Here is a 22,385-nt window from a genome sequence, read left to right as displayed (position 1 = left end):
TAACTATATTTATCTACACCTCTATAACGCCACGATACAATTATCTTTATATACACCTTTATAACGCCAAGATATATAGAATATATGTTGGGGTTTGGGCCGAGACAAGAACATACCAGTCAAGGAGTTACATTATTTGTCTCCCCACGAGGCTTGCCGAGGGGTGGTGGTGAGGGGGACACATAATGTAGCCCCTAGACTGGGATTTCCTTGTCTCGGTCCAAACCCCAACGTAGATTCTTTTTCTCACCCAATAATTTACTTTGACATGAAAAGAACTTCTCACTTATGCAATATAGTTGACGCGTCAATGTTTACATGCGGTGTATTAATACAAATAAGTTAATGAGGACTGTGGTGTGACCGTGTCGTCCAATGTACAGTTTGTATGCGTGAGCCCCCCCCCCAAAAAAAAACAACATAAAACTTTGCATTGTATTGAAGTATTATCACATTTAATACATGGATGTTATATGAAATTAACAATATATAGTTAATATTTATTACAAGAAAATATTTCATTTTCATCAGTTCCAATGTAGAAAATTATGGCTATTATTATAACTAAAAGTTACATGTAGCATGAGTGTCCGTACTTGGGTTATTCACGCGCAATTTGTGATCTGTGTCACTATCGTATATAACTTCTTTTCTTTGGAGGAGGTGAAACTGTTTTGACATACTTGTGTTGTCCTTAATATTGATTGTAAAATTACCTCCGTGTACAAAAGACCCTCCAAATACAGACCCTGGCGGATAACCATGTGCTAAACTTTCAAGTTCACGGATTCTTTGAAAATGTAATTTTCTGTCTTTGAAATGTGGCAAGTGCTACCGTGAGATTTGCTTATGGATTAATGTGTTGACGGATAAACGATTCCTTCTGGCTTATAAGTGCATTATTTGTCATTAAATATTATAGGTATAATTTTGACTCAACTGGGGCACAATAGAGATGCTTAACAAAATTAGAAAAAAAAGCATCTTTGACATAACTCGTTTCTGGCTGTTACTAAGTTTTATGTAGTTGTTAAGAGAGTTGGGAGGCTATGAAGTGTATAGGTCTATGGTCTGTGTCCATGGATCAGTCTTTTCTGTCATAGTTCATTTCACACAGCATTGAGAATTTTATTCTATCTGTAGAAGTCATTTTTCAGGTCAGCGTCATTAAATGTAGCTAACAGTATATAATGTGTTTCACACGATGTATTTAAAACTAGTCAGGTAGCTTTAGCTACATTTAATGACGCTGACCTGATGATAAAATTGACTATGCTTGTGGAACGAACTAACATAATACCAAAAAAGCTCGACATCCTATGCGTGTGTCTTTGTATCTCTCAAAATGTTTTTGCATTGTGTGTTCTTACAGATGGATTTACCTTAAGTTACTTTTTTTGTTATACATTTTATTTTATTTTATTTTATTTTATTTTTTATTTTATAACAACTACGTCAGGCACAGCAGAAGGCAACAAGGGTTTCTTTTTTAAAAAGTATTTCTGAGCGCGTGGACACCTTAACGGAGACGTCTGGTCTGAGATGACTAGACTGAGATATGAAAAGTAAGGTTAGCAAAACAGCTAGATTTCTCTGTCCCATGGATGAGAAACGCCTATCTCTATCTACACTTTTATAACGACCAGACACAACTAGCTTCATTCACACTTTCATAATGTCATTTTCAAAATATTCAGACGTGTAAGCTAATAAGCATTGTTTGTTGATACTGAAATATTACTACTCGTTAGATATTTATATCATCTCAGAAAGTTAATAAATATATTAATAGTTACGGTTGTGTTATTGTTTATGTAATGATAACATTTCAAATTAGTGTTCCTATTTATTGCCATAGCATAAGGGGTGTAGTGTTGTTTTAATTTCTGAAATAATATCATGGAGTCTTACTAGTCAAGGAATTAATATATATATATATATATATATATATATATATATATATATATATATATATATATATATATATATATATATATATATATATATAATTTATATAATAATATATATATAATTTCTGAAATAATATCATGGAGTCTTACTAGTCAAGGAATATATATATATATATATATATATATATATATATATATATATATATATATATATATATATATATATATATATATATATATATATATATATATATATTTGCAATGTTCTAATATCCCTAAATAGGTGGTTGTGTGAATTTTATTTTGATTTTCTAAACACAAAATCCTGCTGGTCTAGTAACTCTTTTCCCGTTTAATTTTATATTTAAATAGTCGTGTACTATTCGACAGACAAGGGCAATAACTTTTCACCATTACTCCCTTTGCCAACAGGTAGCCCTAGTTTTAAGCTTTCGCTGGAAACTGACATCTTTCACGTCGTCTCCTGAAATCCATTATAATGTATTATCCCATCCACTGAGGATTTTGTTTATTTCCGGATATATTACTGATTGTTCTACAGGTAGTATGCACTTTTTCAAATTAAACAAAATAGACCATCACGATGGAATTCTTTTACCCATGCGGACTTAGTTTCTGCGTTCTCTGACTGCTTTATTTTACACGGCTACATTGTATTACTTCTAATGCCCCGTTTACACCGTGTCTGATGTCAATCATACACTAGCAGCTTTTCCAAAACAGCGAACGTCATACTAGCGCAATAACACTTATCGAAATTCGTGCCCACGCACACTATTTATTTATCGTGCAGTTAACTATTCATTTTTTTCTTTTCTTACTTTGTCATTTCGAAATTAACTATGACTACAAAAATTCAAAGTCCGCGAGAATTCTCAAGACTCAAGTCTTGCCTATACAAAGTGTACATCAACGGCTGCTTGCCACGTGGCAGCTCACATGTGCAGCCATTATCGGAGTACGAGTGTGATTTAGGTTTTTAATGTTGTTTTAACAATTTTCAGTCATATCTCTTTGAATCCGCGACCTCGCGCATCCGAGGCAGACGCTCTAACCACTTAGGCGACTGGAGCGGTTCTCGGAAAATACATGTTTGGAAATAAAAACAACAAGAATTAAGAAGTGACGTGGGAAATCAAAGGACCGAGAATACAGATATTTTGATAATTCACTTTTTACTAAGTCTTTGGCCAGTCTAGTGGGGGATGTCATCTATTGGGTCCCCCTCCACCAACGAAGATACAAATAACTACTTATATGGATTCTAATCACGAGATTCTAACAAGTTACGTGATAATTTTCTGGCTGGTGTTCTTTTTTATCTTTCTTTTGCACAGCATTCCCAACCCCTTTTGTCTCGTCCAATGTTTAGGAAAATTGAATAATAGTTATTTTGTTAACGGATGAGTGAACACCAATTTTTTCGATTCTTGATCAGGGTTCTCTTCATCTGACACCTCTAACATTTTGCATTTGGCAGCGATTACAAATAAAACTGCTCACGTTATCGGTATTATGAAAGTAAATAGAAAAAAATCGCAAAAAGAACAATTTACTATGCTTGTTTGCTCGAACCTGATAAAACGTTTGAGACTGTATTGTATCTCTCCAAATGAAAACGGTTATTCACAAATGAAATCCTTTGTAACTGATTTAGACAAGTTCTCTACCACAAACTCAAACTCACAAGTTTCACTAAACATCTAAATTATTTTATTAAAAGTGAGATATAAAAATACTTTTTCATTCTTAGATTGGCAACAACACATTTTTCAGCGACAATAACTGGATAAACAAAATCAACGTATCTTGAATTCTTTAGATGAGTTATATTTTGCCTTGAAAGAGAACTTTAGGATTTCTTCGAATCGTAGTAGCTTCTCAATCCTTTTTTGCAAGCCCCCCCCACCCCAGCAATATGCTTATAGGTATAATATTCATCTTTTAGCCCAGTCTTTAAGAAAAACTGACCCAACCTATGAGAAGAAAAGCCAGCCCAACATCTGAGAAAAAAAACCACCCAACATCTGAGAAGAAAATCCAAGTGTTCTCTGAAGTGTCAAAAGGAATACAATGTAACTATATATCAGAGTAGAGGTTGGGGTGGATTGAATGAAACCAGGGTCAGGCTTGAGTTTGCTTTTATTTCACGGAGCCTTTGGTTCCACACCATTGACAATAATCCATAGCAGGATCTAGACTTGTCCCCTATCCTTAGTTTACCTAAAGTAAATGCTCGATAGATGAGGACGGAATTGGGACCACGTTAACCATTATCATTTATACACCTTATCCCCATAATTTTATCATCGATTAATATATCAAAAATAGATATTAATTATTAGAGAATCTGTTTCGTTATTCATACGGTATAGCTCCATTAGATGCAGTCATAAATATATTCTTTAACAATTATGATTTTTCTTTGACGAAAAACTCATGTTCAGAATTTACACATAAATGAAAAGATCCATATAAACGGAATATATTGACCTTCTAGAAACAGGATTTCAGATAGTATTTCACAGTGTTGGGTCCATCCCAAATTGTGCGCACGTTACTGAGTTGATCAAACACTTTATGTCTCTGAAAATAGTACAACGTTTGGCGATTTGTACCATGGTTCCAGTAAGTGAAATGGAAGAAACTGTGACACAGGTATTTTAAAACCGAGCTATAAAAATACACTCAACGACGAACGATTTCATTGTAAGCAATCATAGATTGAATGACGTCAGACTCGCTCATTTGAAAACAATGCTTTAAATTTCCCAGAAATATCTTTATTTTCTACATATTTATGCATCACCAAGTTAGGTAACAAGTTTTATTGTCATCTATACCCTATCGCAATGTTTCCTTCATCACCTGGTCGTAGTTTCTATCTTACATTGATTGGTTGCTGCCGAGGAAATAAAACATTCTCAAAAGTACATCATTTAATATATAACATGATTTTTTTTATTCAACCATAACATGCTTTATCTACTGAGATTTCGTTATATTGTTATTTTTCAAGCACTTTACATCTGTGTGTCATAATACAATAGTTACACCTTAAACATGAGCATAATCAGAGCAAACCAAGATACTTGAGGGACATTGTGTGAAGTAGTGTCTTTTAGGCCAGAAAATAAAATCGCCAAAAATATATTAAATGCATTCTGTCATAAGAAGTGGCTAATAAATTTTATCCCGCATGTTGCCCTCTCGAATTATGGCCTATCCAGCTTGTATCCCACTCTAATTTTGTCCCTAGTGGGGAACCAAGTTTTCATGTTGCTGTTGTTGTTGCTGTGGCGCAGCTTGCTGCGCCTGTAGAAGGTACATCATCCAGGCATACCATGCCATGGCCGGGGTCCATTCTCTTCGCGTTTGGGTTGCTGAAAAAAATGAAATATTGTTTACAAAATACAAAAGACTAAATAAGAATAGATTAAATGTTCTTGATATTTACTAACCTGATTAGAAATTAAAGCCAGGCTACTAAATTTGATTAATAAAATAATTAAATTGTTGCTGCTGATGGGATGGATTAAACGTCATTTTTCAGCACACAATACTTTATACATGGCAGCTAATATATATGGTGGAGGAATTATCCGGGAAGACTATGACCCAAGCAAAGTTACTGGCAAGCTTTCTCACATACACACGTTGATCGAGCTGAGACACGAACCCACACGGACTTGATTTGCAAAGGCAAGCGTCTTAAACCATTCGGCCAGCGATGCTACAATTATTAAATTAGATTCAGTTAGATTTTACTGAAATAAATTAAAATGTAATTACTGTCTCGCGCGGAGGGATGTACCGTTCGTCATATTTACAGTAAGTGGTGGGTGGAACAAAACCTGCAAAAACGAAAATAAATGAATGAAACTGATTAGAAGAGGATGTCATGTACCTGCTTGTCCGGAATACCCCTCCGGGTATAGCACTATACTACGGATGTTAGTCCAGTATGTCGTATAACGTCTTACGACCGTTGCGCTGAAGAAAAACACAAACAAAACAACTAAAGTAATTGTGCTTTAAACTGTGGAAATTCCTACACTTTTCTTTTTCTTCTCCTCCTTTTTCTTTCTTCTTTCTCGCACATTAAAAAAATCAAATGTTATACACTAGTTATTTGTAACTATCTACAGATATAAACATATTTATTTTTTTTAAAAATGACCCACTTGTTATTGGTAATTATCAACACTGGGCAGGGTTGAGAATTTCCTCTTTACATCTCGAGTCTGCTAGCAAACGTTTTCCATCCGGTTTTAAACTTATTTGTATGATATTGGTTAATGGGAATTGTTGTGATATGTTTTTGTTTGTTTGTTTTTTTTTTTTTTTTTTTTAAAAAGCAACATAATGTATTATATGTTTTTTTCTCACAAGAACCCTTTATGAGCGGGAGAATGTAGCTGAAAGTTACCAGTAATATGGTGGTCAAATCAAAGTAAGAAATCAATCAAAAAGTACTGGGGGTACTCTACAGATATTTTGAACTTCTGAGAGGGTGGCGGTTGTAAGGTGAAGTTCCTTCTGCACACCAATTAAAACCTTCACTCACTTAATAGCTTTTTTGTTAGCACAAAATGTGTCCTTTCTAAAACATTACTAGCATAATGGTTTCTACGAAGTAATTTATGAAGACACTCTTACAACAAATTTAAATATTATGAAGTCCAAGATGAACTATTTTGAACGTGCTCAGTTACTAATTAGCGAATAAAAAGAACGACAAATTCGTATCTAAATGACACTTACGATGGGAAAAAACACCGCGTACGAAATAATAACGGTCTTATATTACGTGTTTAAGCTCTAATAAACAGTAACGAAAGGAATAGTGTAAAAAACAAGCTGTGAAAAATTTAACAAATAATTTATTTCCCTGAAAAAACAATGTAAAAATGAAAAAATAAGAACTTATGATTTTAACAATTAAATCCCAAAATAATCCAAGATTAATCCACGAATTAAATTGTAGAAGTCCGAGTAATGAAATGTTCTAATGAATTCAAGTTCGAACCCTGACAAAAAATTCTAAAATGGAAGACCATGACGTATAATGTAGCCTTTATAGTACAGATGTGTCTGCAGTTGTTTTTGATCCACAAACAATATTTTGGTGGAATAAATGTCTTTGTCCAAGAATTCTGTATCAGCACTCAAATATTTCCAGGAAAAAGAATCTTTTAGAATACAAATAACTTGAATAAAATATAAAATGTAACTCCAAACTGATCACAACGAAACACTTTCCAGTGTCGAAAGTAAAAGTCCAACTGAGAAATATCTCTCTAAACATCACTATTAAATCTAACTATGCGCAATTTCGGAAAACTCAGAATTGCGAAATAGAGGCTGTTAACATATCTAAAATCATGTACAATTGATAACTGTACAAAATCATGTACAATTGACCTTGATAAAAACAAATAATTTTACTACGAGAATAAAATAAAAATAGAAAGTTGTTTACTTGTGTCAGTGATTTCTGAATCAAAGTCGGGAGCTAAGTCAAAAATAGAAACCGTGTTTCTATTAGTAGGTGTTTATGAAAAGAGTCAGGTCAAACTGAATTTTCTGAGAAAAAGCCAAATCAAGTAAACAAAATTACAATACTTTGACATGTAACGAAATTTTTAAAAAAATCAAACTTGCAAACAGACAATTAAATTAAATCAAATATAAATTAAATCAAATATACATAACAACGTGCTATAACAAACATTAAAAAAAAATAACAAACGACAGATATGAGAACCTGAACACTTACAGGAACTGAACGTTTCCGGGATTTTCTACTGGCGGTATCCATGTGACCGTTATGTTATATTTATCATCGTTCTGGACATGAGTTATACCCCCTCTATGGATTAATTCCCCTGGCATATCGCATGAGGAGGGGCGCGAGCCATTGCCAGCAGCAAATGTACCAAAGGGAACTCTGCTCAAGTTTCTAATGTTTATGTTTGCTTCCACGGCTTGGATAAAAAACCCTCTAAACGGCTGTCCTGTATTGCCACTGTGAATGGTAACTAAAAATAGATAAATAAATAAATAAATAAATAAATAAATAAACAAGGGAAGAGACACATTGACTCCAGATTGTTGGTTCGGGTTATAAGTATGTTAGCTTTATAAAATATATAATTTGAAGTTCAGTTCTATGTTTGATATTGGTGTTTCGTGTCATTAGTATGTTAACTTTAGATTTAATTTGAAGTTCATTATTACTTGTGATACTGGCGTTCGTATTTTATGTATGTTATGGAATTCTATTAAAACAGTAGGGCCTCAATGGAGATTAGTTATTTGCTAACGGAGTTAGACTATGAAATAAAGAAGTTATGTGCACATACATAGTTTCTGAGGTGATGAAAATCGACCTGACTTTTTAAAACTATCATTTAGCAAGGTTAGCAAGATAGAAATCCTTAAATGACACCTCATCAATACACGAGGCTTCCCGTTCGTGTTGTTGCCTTCACATACTTCATCTTAAAGGCATGACGTGTTTCATTTAAAATTGTAATGCTTTCGAAAAGCCTTTCTTTTACCGGACACCCCCACCCCAAGCCAGTGATTATAAGATTAAATAGAGGATAGTCTTTCTTTTACCGGAGATCGTTGATGCGAGATGTCGCGGGTTCGAACCCCGGCTGAGTCACACCAAAGACTTATACAAATGGTACCTGCAGCTCAAGACTGGTTGGACTGGTGTCATGATAATGTGACTAGGTGGGACATGATGCTACATGTCTGTGGCATGATGCCCCAGTGCTAGACATCACTTTTGACCGCCACACTGCAGACATCGTAGCGACAGGACTTAAAAATTGTTTAAGCTACGTAAAAATCCAAATCACCCGCCCACCCATATTTTACCGGACACGCATCCAAGCCAGTACAAATAGGTTTAATAGAAAATACTCTTTGTTTTACCGTACACGCATCCTAGCCAGTACATATATGATTAAAAAGAGTATAGAATGGAAATGCAACGCATTTTTTTCATCGAAAATGCGTGCGTTGTTATAGAGTTATAACTGTGGGCCTTTAAACACATATGTTAAAGCAAGTTGATTACCAATAACATCGACATTTGCCATGCTTTTTATCACATTAAAAAAAATGTAACCATATTTCTGTTAGTCATATGTGCATGTGCTTCACGATTGGCATATAAAGTTGAACCCGGAGTGGCATCTATAACGATTTATAATTTTATGGTATCATAAATGAAAATTGCACATAACCTTCAAATAATAAAGTAATTCATCTTCTGCTGATGATTTCGTGCCTTGAAACCGTAAATAATTGCTGATCGTGCAATTTTAGAATGGAACTAGAAATAACTCTAGAGGACACCGTTGTCCCCTCCGAAATTGGTAGAATGGAATAATGCTAAAATTTGCTGATGCTGCAAAGACAATATTGAGCCATAGGACAGTAGGACTGCAACGTGAACATGAGATAATTGAACTAAATACGTTTCTCTTTAGCTCGGAACAAATTTTATTTTGACATCTATCAAAAGATTAAATCCAAAACAGCCGCTCTTACCTGAAGCAAACATGAGCAAAATATATATATATATATATATATATATATATATATATATATATATATATATATATATATATATATAATGAAAGTATCAGACGATCGTGAATATATGAGTTATTTATCTATCAAGCACGTATAAATAAATATATAAATATTTTTCTCTTGTTTCTTATTTCGGATTTCTTTATTTTTTAGAATTTTTGTGAGCGAACCATACTAACGACATATTAAATACAGTGTTTACACGTATATCGAGAATGAATCAAACGGAAATGCTGATGTCGGATTTGATTGGACCTACAAGTTAATTAGTCATGCAAGGAAATGATTGTGAACGACGCGCGTGAGGATAGGTTTTGTTTAATTGACTGCTCTCATGACACGGCTGAGACATCCATTGTATGACATGGTTTGACAGCGTAGATAATATGTTCACCAAAGGTTATGGGTTACAGAGTTAAGAAAACTTAAAGACAAATTCACCACACACACACACAAAAAAAAAACAATGATATTGAATTCGTTCTTCGTAATAATAAGACGGATAACTATTTTTAAGACGCAAATAAGTTATTATTTCAACACACTAATGCGCTGTATAATGTAATTCCCTTTATAAAACAATCAACATGAACTAGTAAAAGCAAGAGACATAGAAACCGCAGATAAACATAACTGTATTGTTTGATAAATGTGAAAACAGGAAATATGATACTAAATAATTTAAGCATCTCACATTCTCACACGATTGAATGACTTTGCGGTTTACAATAAACAAGATTTACATTAAAGCTTTCCTAGTCCAGTATCTACTATATAAGCAGTATTTCAAAAACTCGAAGTACCCCGGGCCCTAAATATTTTATTCGAGGTTATATAGTTCTTTAGATATCAGACATATAAAGGTTTTAAAATAGACAATGCGAATCTTGTGAGTAATTCTGAGCATTTGAACAGCTAGTAATATTATTTACTCGAATGCTGAATAGAGCTCGAGTAGTGCGAGTTATACAGAGCTTTATAGCGATTATTTTTAATTTATCGAGTTTGTAATGCGGGTAGGATTTAGTATCAAACATACCGTGTTTTTTCTTTACTAGAATGAGCAACACGCAAACTGAAATAAGTGAGTGTCTGTAACACTATATGATAGGGTGCTGCTTTTTAGTTAGCTAGGTTTGTAAAATCATATTATTGCAAACCGTATATTAGTTTTATTGAAATGCTCGAATGAATTTCAAGGATTTCGATGTTATGCGTGCTTGCCAGAAAATGTAACCCTGTAGGGCCTCTATATCACGGTACGATTTTATAAGCGTTACCAGATAGAGTTTTTGATGTACTTCAGGAAGAGCTCTGCATGTCCATCCATTTCATCGAAATATAACAATTCATGTTAGTTGAATAAGAAACAGAAAATGATGTGATAATGACGTGGTTTTTAAAGAGATGCACAAATTCAGTTTTAGAATGTTAAGGAAAGTGAGGAAAAAAGAACTTAACATGTTAACTGCAGCAAGAATAATAGAGGAAAATTAGAAGAAAACATTTTAATATGGTCATACAAGCCAAGCTTGACGATCACGGGAGTCACAGGCACAGTGAACTGGAACCAGATAGAACGCTAAACATTGATTACAGTTACCGACGTTAGATCTGATTGATGGACTTCTCCTTTTGGACTTCTTCAACAATAATAATGGTTCCAAGATTGATGATGAAACGGAAGAAGAAAAAAACCAACCCCCCCCAAAAAAAACCAAGGAAAAACAAGCAAATAAACGTGCGAATACATGCAAATTGTTGCGAAAATTTAAACTTGTTTTCATGGAGGTGTTTGCATATACATATTGAATAGAAATGGATGTATTATAAAACAATTTCGTTGCATCTAGTTCATGGTGATCCAAATGTTAGGATTCCCCAAAATATGCGATCGTTTTTTTTTTCCCTGAATGTTCAGTTATTTTAATTTCAATTTATTTTGAATGCAGCACCTAACAAATATTGTAGAATATTCAAAAGTTATAAAGCTCTTAACAGTCTGGGGTAAATATATTTTAATGTGCACATGTTGCTAAATTTGTAAAGGTAGAAAATAATGCTTTGATGGACAGATATACCATATTTTGCATACTTTACGACTGTTTCAACTCCGGATAGGTTTATCATTATATAACATCTTTCAGAAGGTCACAAATAAATATAAAAATATATACTAAATAAAATAACACGCTCATACATACGTGATTCTTGAAATGTCAAACATTTACGTCACTAATTCACACACACACACACACAAATATATATATATATATATATATATATATATATATATATATATATATATATATATATATATATATATATATATATATGTAACATTCGAATGAAGAAAATTGTAAGACATGCGCATTCCCGAGCGATATGTGGTAAACTGTGACAATTATGGCATGCTTTTTCTTCGACATCAGAATTAAAATAAATAAATTGGAGAAAAAAATACAAAAAACGTTGGAAAAATAAAATAAAATTTTTAAAATAAACCTACTCAAAGTCTGAGAACGAATTTCAAGAAAATTATTATTATTATTATTATTATTATTATTATTATTATTTATTGATATTGTTGTTATTGTTACTGGTGTTATCTTCTTTGGAACAATTAAATCGCATATTAGATGACAGAAGAAAATGAATAAACTTGTTTTTACCTGGAAATAGTAATTTATCATGCATTATGTTTCATAGGAAATGTTCGCAATGTTAATCAGATGTGCATGTTCAAAACGATCCTAAAAAGTCTGTACTAAACAGAATTTTATCTACTGTTTCTTACCCTTCACAGGTTGTCCTGGGCCGAATGTTTGCCTGTCCGTCTGTAAGATGTAGGGATTTCTGCCCTCGGGTTGAGGCATGTAAATACCCGTGTGTGTAGCATTGAACTGAAAGGTGTGCACACTTGAAGGGTCTCGGCATGTGTTATCAGGAGCCCCTGTCTCAAAGGCTAGCGAAATTTGAAAAAGCACAAATCCCAAAATTGCAGGCCATCCAAGTCCTTTCACTCGAATCATTCTTCGTCTCAGTGTATTTCCGGTGATACAGTCCTATGAATAAATGAATGAATTGCGCGACAAAGCGACAACGCAAGTGTTATAAATAAATCAGAATTTATGACTTTCAGGGAAATTGCTATTACATAAATAAAGTTAAACAAGTTACCATACAAATAATTAAGTAACAACAGTCTGGGACAGGTACCTGTAAAGGTCTGTATTTCCTTTCTGATTATGATTGTTAAGATACCAGACAGTTCGTCAAAGACATCAATCAGCTGTTACTCATGTAGATGAAAGGTAAACAATTTGTCTTGGCCGTCCGTCAATCAATCCACATGTCACGGTGTCGTCCGCATATTGCCCATTTGATATTTATTATCTTGCGTGATGATGTATACCTGTTTCATTTAAATACATGTTACTGCCGCAAGTGCTAACAATTATACACTGCAAAATGATTGGAAAAGAGTTCTTCAGCGTACTCGATCCTCTCTGTTAACGCAAGATGCTAACATGAAGATATATATATATATATATATATATATATATATATATATATATATATATATATATATATATATATATATATATATATATATATATAATAATAATAATAATAATGAGAACTTTGTATAACGCCTAAGCTCTAAGCGCTTTACAACATTAGACAACACCTATAAGATAAAAAGCATATATAATGATATGATTACAAACACAAACACCATGAAATTAGAAAACATAGAAGAAAAAAAACATGCTGAGAATATTTAAGGTAGGAAACATTATTAGGTCTTTAAGTTTGTTTTTGCAGTCAAAATAAGTGAGTTTTGAGAGCCCTCTTGAATGTGATCACTGTGTCTTTGTGTCTAAGTTCAGTGGCAATTCATATGTATCTATCTATATATATATATATATATATATATATATATATATATATATATATATATATATATATATATATATATCATATACAAATACACATATTTACACTTTGAATGCAGTTACGATATGGTTCTGGTAACTGTATTGACCGAGTGCATGAACTCCTCACATCCCTGTGTGTCCGCTACAAAATGTAGTTCTACGTTTTTTCTTGTTGTTCACAATCACATATACAAACTGACAAATTGATTGTTTTCTTTTCGAGTTTCTATTTTTGTTCAGATTTATTAAATCAATATAAGACACACTCATGATTTAAACTTGAAATATGTTGGGGTTTTTATGAAGAAAGTAGTGCACTACAAACACGGTTAGGTTCTTGTACACTGAGCCTGAGCTGTCAGGCATTCACGTACTGGCGTATGGAAATTAGCTTGGAATAGAAACTAAGGGAAATGACGAGCCAACAAGAAGTAATTAAAATATTTTAATATACTGACAGTTTATCTAAGTCATTATTCTGATTTAATTAACATTTCTAATGACTATAAAGTGCACTCTATTTCTCAATGGAGTCATTAAGGCTGGTGTCACCCAGTGCGGTAACTCATGGTATCACCCCCATGGACCTCCTTCCTGCACAGAAATTCGAAAATTGTATAGCCAGTCATTCTGTTGGCACTCTCACTCCAGACTTTTGCTTTTTTTTGTCCCAAACACACGAGAGGGGAGAGGGGCATGGAAAAAAATAAAGGATTTCCATGAAATAGTGTACATTTTATTTTCGTTTAGAAAAGATGGACTATTAATACTTTTAATCGTTATTTCCATATGTCATTTATAATTAATGAATGAGTAGAAATTCATCATTGATCTATAGACTTCCAGTGGAAAGAATGTTTATATATTCGTATTATTGCGCCATGGGTGGATCAAAATTTGACATACCAATAGTATTGGTATATCAATTTGCTTCATATCAACACTTTAAATGCCATGTTATTTTTTATGTATGTGGGGTATATATATATATATATATATATATATATATATATATATATATATATTATAATCTTACAATCTATATATAAGCATTAAAGGAGACCAGAAACCAATGGAAATATAGAATAATAATAAAAGTACTATCGCAGAAAACCTTATTCTGAAGTATCATCTGCGACCGTAATGCCAATATTTAAATATTGGCCTATCTTCTAGGAGCTGAATTTCCGTGACCTCGTATGCAAAATTTCCGCGCCTATTCGGTTACTTTCGGGATGTGACGTCATAGTAGCGACTCCAGCAGCCCAAGTGGGAGTTGACAGAGTAAAAGACAATACCGTTTTGCGTTGCTTACGGGTGTAATAGAACATTAAGAAAAGCCTGTTGACATAAAAAAATAAAAAAATTCTTTTCCGAAAGATAAAGGCATAATGAAAGAATGGGTACATTATTACAAACGAGTCGATTTCAAAGCAACACCATACAGCACTATGTGCTCGTTACATTTCTCAAAGGAATGTGACGGGAGGGATCATGAAAAAATAGCAGCTCAAAGATACGCAAATGCTAGGCCTAGACTAAAAGTTGGCGCTGTTCCAGACATACCTTTGAACATTTTAAATCCTGGGAAAAGTGTTAAATGTGTGAGTTACGAAAACAGGCAGAAGGACGAGTAAGTGACCACAAAATGCAACAATCAATCCACACATCTTTTATCTAAAAACAGCAGTGCTAAAAACAAATCTGATAGCCCGACACCCTGGGCCCCTTCTGGTTTAAGTTCCGGCCCATCCTGTATTCAAAGTGAGGTGCCCGTCAGGCTTGTCGAAACAAAAATTGTTTGCCTGAGGAAACTTTGATTGCGTTGGTGAAATGAATAAATGTGTTTTCAAGATGTTGACATACATGCCTTAACACGGCACAATCTAAATCAAATCACCACTGTCCTAGGTGAAATTTAGATTTGATTTTAATCACATGGAAACTTTTCTAAAAATAAGATTCTAAACCTGTCGTGTTTCGAGAAAACACAATTTTCAGTAATCTTATAAAAATTAAAAATTTTTTAAAAAATGCATTGTATACATGTAGCATGCATAAACGGTAATCTGTAATAATTGGAACTGATATAAAACTATTCCTCGGGCAGTTTAAAAAGCAGCGATTAAAAAAAAAGAGGTCAAAGTTTCACATTAACTGTCTGACAATAGAACGTGTGGGGGGGGGGACTATTGACCCACCCCCCTTGCCCCAATGTGCGACCGCCCATTTGACGTGCCTTTTCTCCCTGCGATACGCCTTATTATTCCCCCATGACAAGCCCCTTTTGCATATTCTGGTCCGTTCTGGCTAAATTGCAAAATAGCTAAAGTTTTGATTTAAGTACGCAAACAATAAAGCCGGTGTGACTAATGAACATTATCCTTATCCTTGCATTGATCTTGTGAAAAAGACTGCCCTTCGGACATACTTCAAAGAAACCATGTTCGACAGTGTGTGTATGCGTAAGCACCAGCAATTGATTACCAAATAAACGATGCCTATTTTGTTGTTACTTACGATGCCATTGACTTAATTTTAACAGTTCAAATCTGCAGTCCCAAGTTACCGTACTTGTGGCAACCGTTTTTCTCACGTTTTATGTCCCACCTTAATTCCTTAGGTTTAAGTCTTAATGCATGTAACACTGTTTGCTGAATAAAATATTTATTCAGAATTAGTTCTTTCGGGCCACATATAATGCATGGTATATTTTGTTTTATTCCTTGTAATTTAATCATGATAATTAAACTTTTCATATACGGTAGAGCAATGTCAGGTGTTAACTGGCCGAGATTCTTTGGCGGAAATGGAGATGCGATTTTGTTTGCAGAGAAAATTTCAAAGTGATCATTTATTTAAGCTAATTGGTGACAATTTTATTCTTTTAATTTTTTTAATACTATAGTACTGTTGTAGTTGTTTAAAAAATCTGAAATTTACTTGAATGTTTAATCTTCACGTTCTATCTACTGAAGAAGAAAAAAAGAAAGAAAAAAAAAAACTGTTGTATGATATTAATTATTTCGTCCAGTGTCGGTTTAGATGTGTGTGCATGTGATTTGAATTTTTAACGTAGCTTTAACAATTTTTCAGTCATATTGCTACGATGTCTGCAGTGTGGCAGTTTAGACTGTGGATTGCATATGTTATATTTAAAAATGGTTTGGGTTGGGTTTTTTTCTTCTGACAAATGAAAATTGACAGACATAATGTAATAATCGGGACTTCGCTGCGCAAAATTGAGAGATATTACGAGATCGGGAGGTAGAAGAGGAAATACCCCCAAAATCGGGAGGTTTTTCTCTCGGCTTGAGAGTTGACAGGTATGAACTGTCCGGGCTTGTGGAATTTCATTCAGGACTTTAGTTTGTTTAAGTCACCAGCCCGGGGCCTGTGCCTAACAAATTTCTTTTAGCACTTACCAGTACAGTACATAAACTATTATATCAGATTGCAGATTCAACTTTTGAATGTGCAACCCAAATGTGGTCTCCTGTCTGCCTCGCTCGCCAATGTTTATGTTTGTATTCGAGGACTGGCTAGTATAGCGTCACGGTACCACGTGATCTGTCGTCTCATAAAAACTCGGAAAAACTCGGCAATTTACGGAATCGTGGTATCTTCCACGCAATATAATCACTACCCGCTTACGATATTTAATTTATAAACATTGCAGTCGAATTAAAATCTGTAGAGAATTACATACGTAAAAGGAAAATTTTGATTTCTAGTCTCCTTTAAAGAAAGAGAGCGAGATATCTTTATTTCCTTCATAGTATGATGAGTGCAGTGAGTCATAATACAACTACATACAGAATAAAAACTCCAATACTTCGCAATAATTTCAGAAAAAAAGTATAAAATATCAAGCACAAAGAAACCTTTGTTAACAAAGCTGACTGAACACTGCACAAGTAGTATGAAGGTGTCTGTTTTGCCTTTTTTGCCCCTTTGGGACCCTGTCATCTGTCATAGCCTCTAGAGGGATGTGGAGTCTACAACGAATGTCAGTGCCCCAAGAACCAAAAGGAATATAAAAAAAAGCGATTTATTACTACTTGAGTATTTGGTGTTACTCGGTGTTACTTTGTTGTAAATGTAGCTGTATACGGTACCGATCGATCTGCTACAGACAGACATTTATTAATGATTGTAACTATACTGCTTCAGCATAGAAGGCGTATTGATTTCCTCGGCAGTAATGCCTACACAGTGTGGTAAAGCCAATAGCATGGAATTTGCACTGGCTAATAATTTTGTATTAGCAAAACAAAATATATATAGTTGTGAATATTTCGTATTAAAGAAAGGCTGCGGTGATTATATACAAATGTCAAACGATAGTCAGGCGATTGACTCTCAGAGTATTCTGAACAAATTTATAGAGGTCTCTGACAGTGGTATTAATCTACCGAAGGGCTGAGATACAAGAAGTGATGCAGAAAAACTTATATCGATGTATGGTTTGAATGTATTATCAAATAGGCACAAAAATGCTATATGCGCTCTCAGAAATAGTATCAGGACACACTGATTAATTGGTTAGCCTGACTGTGGCCTTATACATGGAAGGACATAAAGTTGGTCAGATCTATGAAGTAAATAAAAATAAAAAGAAACTACAGATTATTGAGCATGAAAGAGTACACCGCAGAAGAGGAATAAGTCACCCATTGAGTCTAAAGCAAGCGAATTTTTGATGTTTGGAGACTTGTTCTAGCTGTAATGACGAGGATATCCAAATGAAACAAATGCTCTTGCATAGCTGCCAACCACAGATAACAAAAATACTGATTGCTTAGGACAGCCATGCTAATTTTCAGGAACAAATACTGATTTTAAAATCTTTAATGCATATGTAACTATTTAAAACATCTACAGACATCAGAAAAGTAGGACAATAACTTAATTACTTAATGTCAAACATGCATATGTTGCACTCTTGCACCTTCTGAATGGGTACCCTATCCCATTTAGAACGAGCAAGAGTGCAACACACTAACATTCGGACATATGCTGTTTATAGTGTTATGTATATTTGATTTAATTATATCTGATTTAATATATATTTATTTAAATTCAATTGTCAGTTTTAAATTTTTGTTATTTTCATTACATGATACTGTAATGTAAATTTAATCACTAGACATGATACTTTTTTTTAGAAAATAGTGACCTTGACTGTTAGTTTATAAACACCAGGTGTTGATCTAAATCCTGACCGGGGCCCCGAGTGGCCGAGTGGACTAAAGCGCTCTCCGTTACGGATCACTGCCATCTCACCTCTGTCTGCGTGGGTTCGAGTCTTGGATTCGGCCAATGTGGGTATGTGAGAAAGCTTGCCAGTAGCTTCTCGTGGTTTGGTGGTTCTTTCCGGGGTTTTCCCGGGTTCTTCCTCCACCATTAATACTGGCCGCCATGTATAGCCTATCGTGTGCTGAAAAATTGCGTTAAACCCTACAACGACAACAACATAAATCCTGACCTTTTTTCAGAATTTGTAGCAACCTTCGTAAACAAGTTCTACATTATTTTTAAATGATTGCTTGTTTCCAAGGTCATGATGGAACTTTGTCTTTAAGATGTAAACAATTTTTTGAATTTTGTTTTTCTTAGAGTAAAATGATTGGTTTTCGTCAGGGTCACACTGGGTAAACGTGATATGTAACAAGTACTTGCTTCTTTAACATTCCAGAAGATGATCACGTGACCCCCTGTTTACGTTTTAGAAAGACCATATAACCCATGTTTTAATTTCAGTAGAAGATGGGCTGTTCAACTGTTAGTTGTATGTTATGCTGTTTGGAGTTCTTTCAAATTACTTGGTTTGGATTTTTTTTCAAATTACTTGGATTCAAAAGGATTAATTCTGTTATTTTTCTGGAAAATACGCGTGCTCATGTAATATTGTGGAACAAGAACATTTTTTTAAAATAAACATTTATTCAAATATCCGAAACCAGAGTGATAATTCTTGTTTCTACTAAGAGCTGCAGACTTTAACACTACAGATTGCAGCATACGTCATCGTCTTCCATCTTGGATTCTTCATCGGGATTCGAATGTGAAATCAGTAGAACATTTTGAATATTAGGACTACTAAAATTTTATTCTTGGATTATTCTTGGATTTGATTCTATAAAACCGTAAGTTCATATTTGTTCGTTTTTACAGAATTTTTCCAGGGAATTAAATTATTGTATTTTTTTAAAGCTTGTTGTTTTCACTCTTTCTTGTGTTACTGTTTATTCGAGCCTAAACAAGTGATATACGAATAGGCGCCTTTTCCACGCCTTGTTGTTTTTCAATCATTATCGATTCCAACATACCATATTTCATTGATGGTCTGCATTCTGTGCGATTTGTTTTTATGAACTGTTTTTGTTTTAACACATGAGTAATCCTTTGCAATTTTACTGTCTGAATAAAGTGTGCGAAATAAATCGACAGCAAAACTTGCAACTGAAAGAGGATAGTTCATTGCTAAAAGAATGTTAGTAAAACGAACTTTTTTTTAAAATCAATGTACTTCACAATTATTTAGTCATCTTGAAATAACTGATAAAATATTTGACAAGTCGACTTTTCGATTAAAAACACTTATTTTTTATCCATTTAAGTGTTCGCCAAGCAGTATTTACATGTCGGTCTCCTTTTAATTACCATATAAACAACAGGTTATACTCACCGCGTTTTGGGTGCTACATTTTCAGTTCATCAATCATGCTTTGAATGATTTCATCATTTCTACACCTGTCAATGAAATCTCCAATTTACGTTATTAACATTTAACGCCTTACTCACATAAAGGCGGCGACACGCATCAAAACCATCTTTAGATTCGACCATCTAACAAACTGCCTGAGGTTAGGTGCCTGAACGTCGGCAAATCTCGGATGCATACAAACATTATGATTAAAATGTATCTGATAATTTATTCCTTATTTATCAAAATAGTTTAAATAAGTAAATTTTACATTATCACGCATATGCAAGGAAATGCGATTGACCTTGTCGTTGACTACAGGATGGAAACATGTGTTGTGGCATTACAAACGGAACACTAATAACAGTCCCCAACTCAACTGTTTTAGTCTTCCCCGTGGGCAAGTAACTTGGAAGCTTGAGCTTACAAGAGCCGAATTGAAACTTGTCCCGGGTCGGGCAATTTGATTTGTAAATCCCTGCTTTCTCGGTAGCGGACGTAGTTGGAGCGCACCCTGCCCACCCCACCCCTCAAAATGGCTGAGATTATGTGGATATTATTCCTAAACGCGACTTGCCAATATATATAAAAAACAAGAAACAAAAAAAATACGTTTTCAGGTTGTTGTCCTAAGTCAGACGAGAATGTGTGTATCGGTAGATAATGAGTACATCAATACTCTTTATCAGAGTTGTCGTTCCTTTCAGTCACTTTCGTACGAGGAGTCAGATCACAATTCATTTTGCTACATATTCTCTACATTTATTTCTTATTACTGAACTTTTCACTGTGTCCTTATGCCAATAAATCATGTAATTTACACAAAAAATTCTAAGATCTATTCATGGTGAAAAAACTATCATAGATAAACCGTCATATTTTTGAAGAGACTGAGCTGTAAATAAGATCACGTTAGACCTTAGGATGTTGTCGTGCAAAAATTACAAAAAAGCCTACTTACTCACTGTACCTTTTCACCAACGGTTATACAGACAACCATACCCAAATAATTCTGATGTAAAGAGTAGTCAGTTTCTTCCTTTCAGTAAGTCGTATTTTGAGAGTGTCAACATTGATATGAACGGAGATCATGGAAACAATACTCCATTCTCGAAAGGAATAGTCCCGGTGAAACTACAAAGATTCTCTATCGACTTGTAAGTGATGTACTCTGTGTACCAAGGAGTCGCTCGATAACGATGACATCCGTTTTTCATATAGTGGCACCTATCTTAAAACCAATGGTGATTGGAGGATTGCAGGCTTTGAAAAACTGCGCATCGACAAACAAAGTCCCAATGAAGCCTTCATGAGAGCAGGCAAAATGTGTTGCTTCAGAGTACAAAATGCCTTTTGGCTCACCGAGAAACCCTTATAAATTCGCTTCACGCTTCTGGCCATGGAATTCCTTTCTCTTCTACGCGCCAGCAAGGACATGGCAGACAGACAGAAATTGCCAAGAGAACCGCGCTGATCATAAAATACAAACAGGCGTGTTTGGTCTTGATGTTATTTGTGGTCTTGCTGCGGCAACGATTGTTGGTCTTTGAGTGACTGGAATCACGGCAACGTCAACCATCGTAGGTACACCAATTGGAATTATTGTTATAGCTATATCAATAGTAACTGGTGTCTCTGGTGGTGCTAGAAAAAATAAGTTTGATGCAACTGCATTCACCAGTACAGGTCTATTCAGAATTGTTGGCAGCAGCACAGAGCTGTCTGAATACGACCACTAAACTATATTCAGTGGCAATCAAGGATATTGTCAGTGTGAATGAGTTTGAGACTATGCTGGTAGAAATGAAAGATAAACAAGTTTCAGCACAAATAAGAAACGGTGCAGGTTTACAAAAAGTAAAAGTTGAATAAAAAAGCAGAGGACTGATTATTGATTGAAACATACTAGCTGCTGCCACAATAAATTCATTTACGTTATTGCCTGGGTCTACAGTACATATCGATCAGTACTGTATATAACCACATTTGTGACAAAGCAAAGTAACACAGAGTAACACCAAATACTCGAATAGTAATAAATTGCTGATTGTGCCTTTTGGGGGCTCTTGGGGCACTGACGTTCGTCATAGACTCTACGCCCTACATGACTGGGTCACATTCACGAAATATTATATTGCTAAACATGTGATCGCACATGGGCGCAAAAAGGTCATGGGGGTAGAGACTAAG

At 34.4% G+C, this 22,385-nt stretch overlaps 1 protein-coding gene across 1 annotated transcript; it reads right to left on the bottom strand.

Moving 5' to 3' along the window:
* Positions 1 to 4,698: 4,698 nt before the first annotated feature.
* On the bottom strand, positions 4,699 to 12,913 carry LOC149781361 (putative defense protein). The gene is made up of 5 exons (XM_089935450.1): positions 12,765 to 12,913; positions 12,343 to 12,610; positions 7,711 to 7,972; positions 5,839 to 5,924; positions 4,699 to 5,314 (listed from the first exon to the last, which is right to left on the bottom strand). Exons 2-5 carry the CDS (start codon positions 12,575 to 12,577, stop codon positions 5,187 to 5,189), a joined length of 711 nt encoding a protein of 236 aa, XP_089791576.1. The 5' UTR covers positions 12,578 to 12,610; positions 12,765 to 12,913; the 3' UTR covers positions 4,699 to 5,186.
* Between the last annotated feature and the right edge of the window lie 9,472 nt (positions 12,914 to 22,385).

The sequence above is a fragment of the Sinohyriopsis cumingii genome, chromosome 15 (assembly GCF_028554795.1).
Source record: "Sinohyriopsis cumingii isolate HCF-2022 chromosome 15, ASM2855479v2, whole genome shotgun sequence".
NCBI classification, from domain to species: domain Eukaryota; kingdom Metazoa; phylum Mollusca; class Bivalvia; order Unionida; family Unionidae; genus Sinohyriopsis; species Sinohyriopsis cumingii.
Note: the sequence above shows the minus strand (reverse complement) of the source record. Positions and strands in the feature narration are given on the sequence as shown.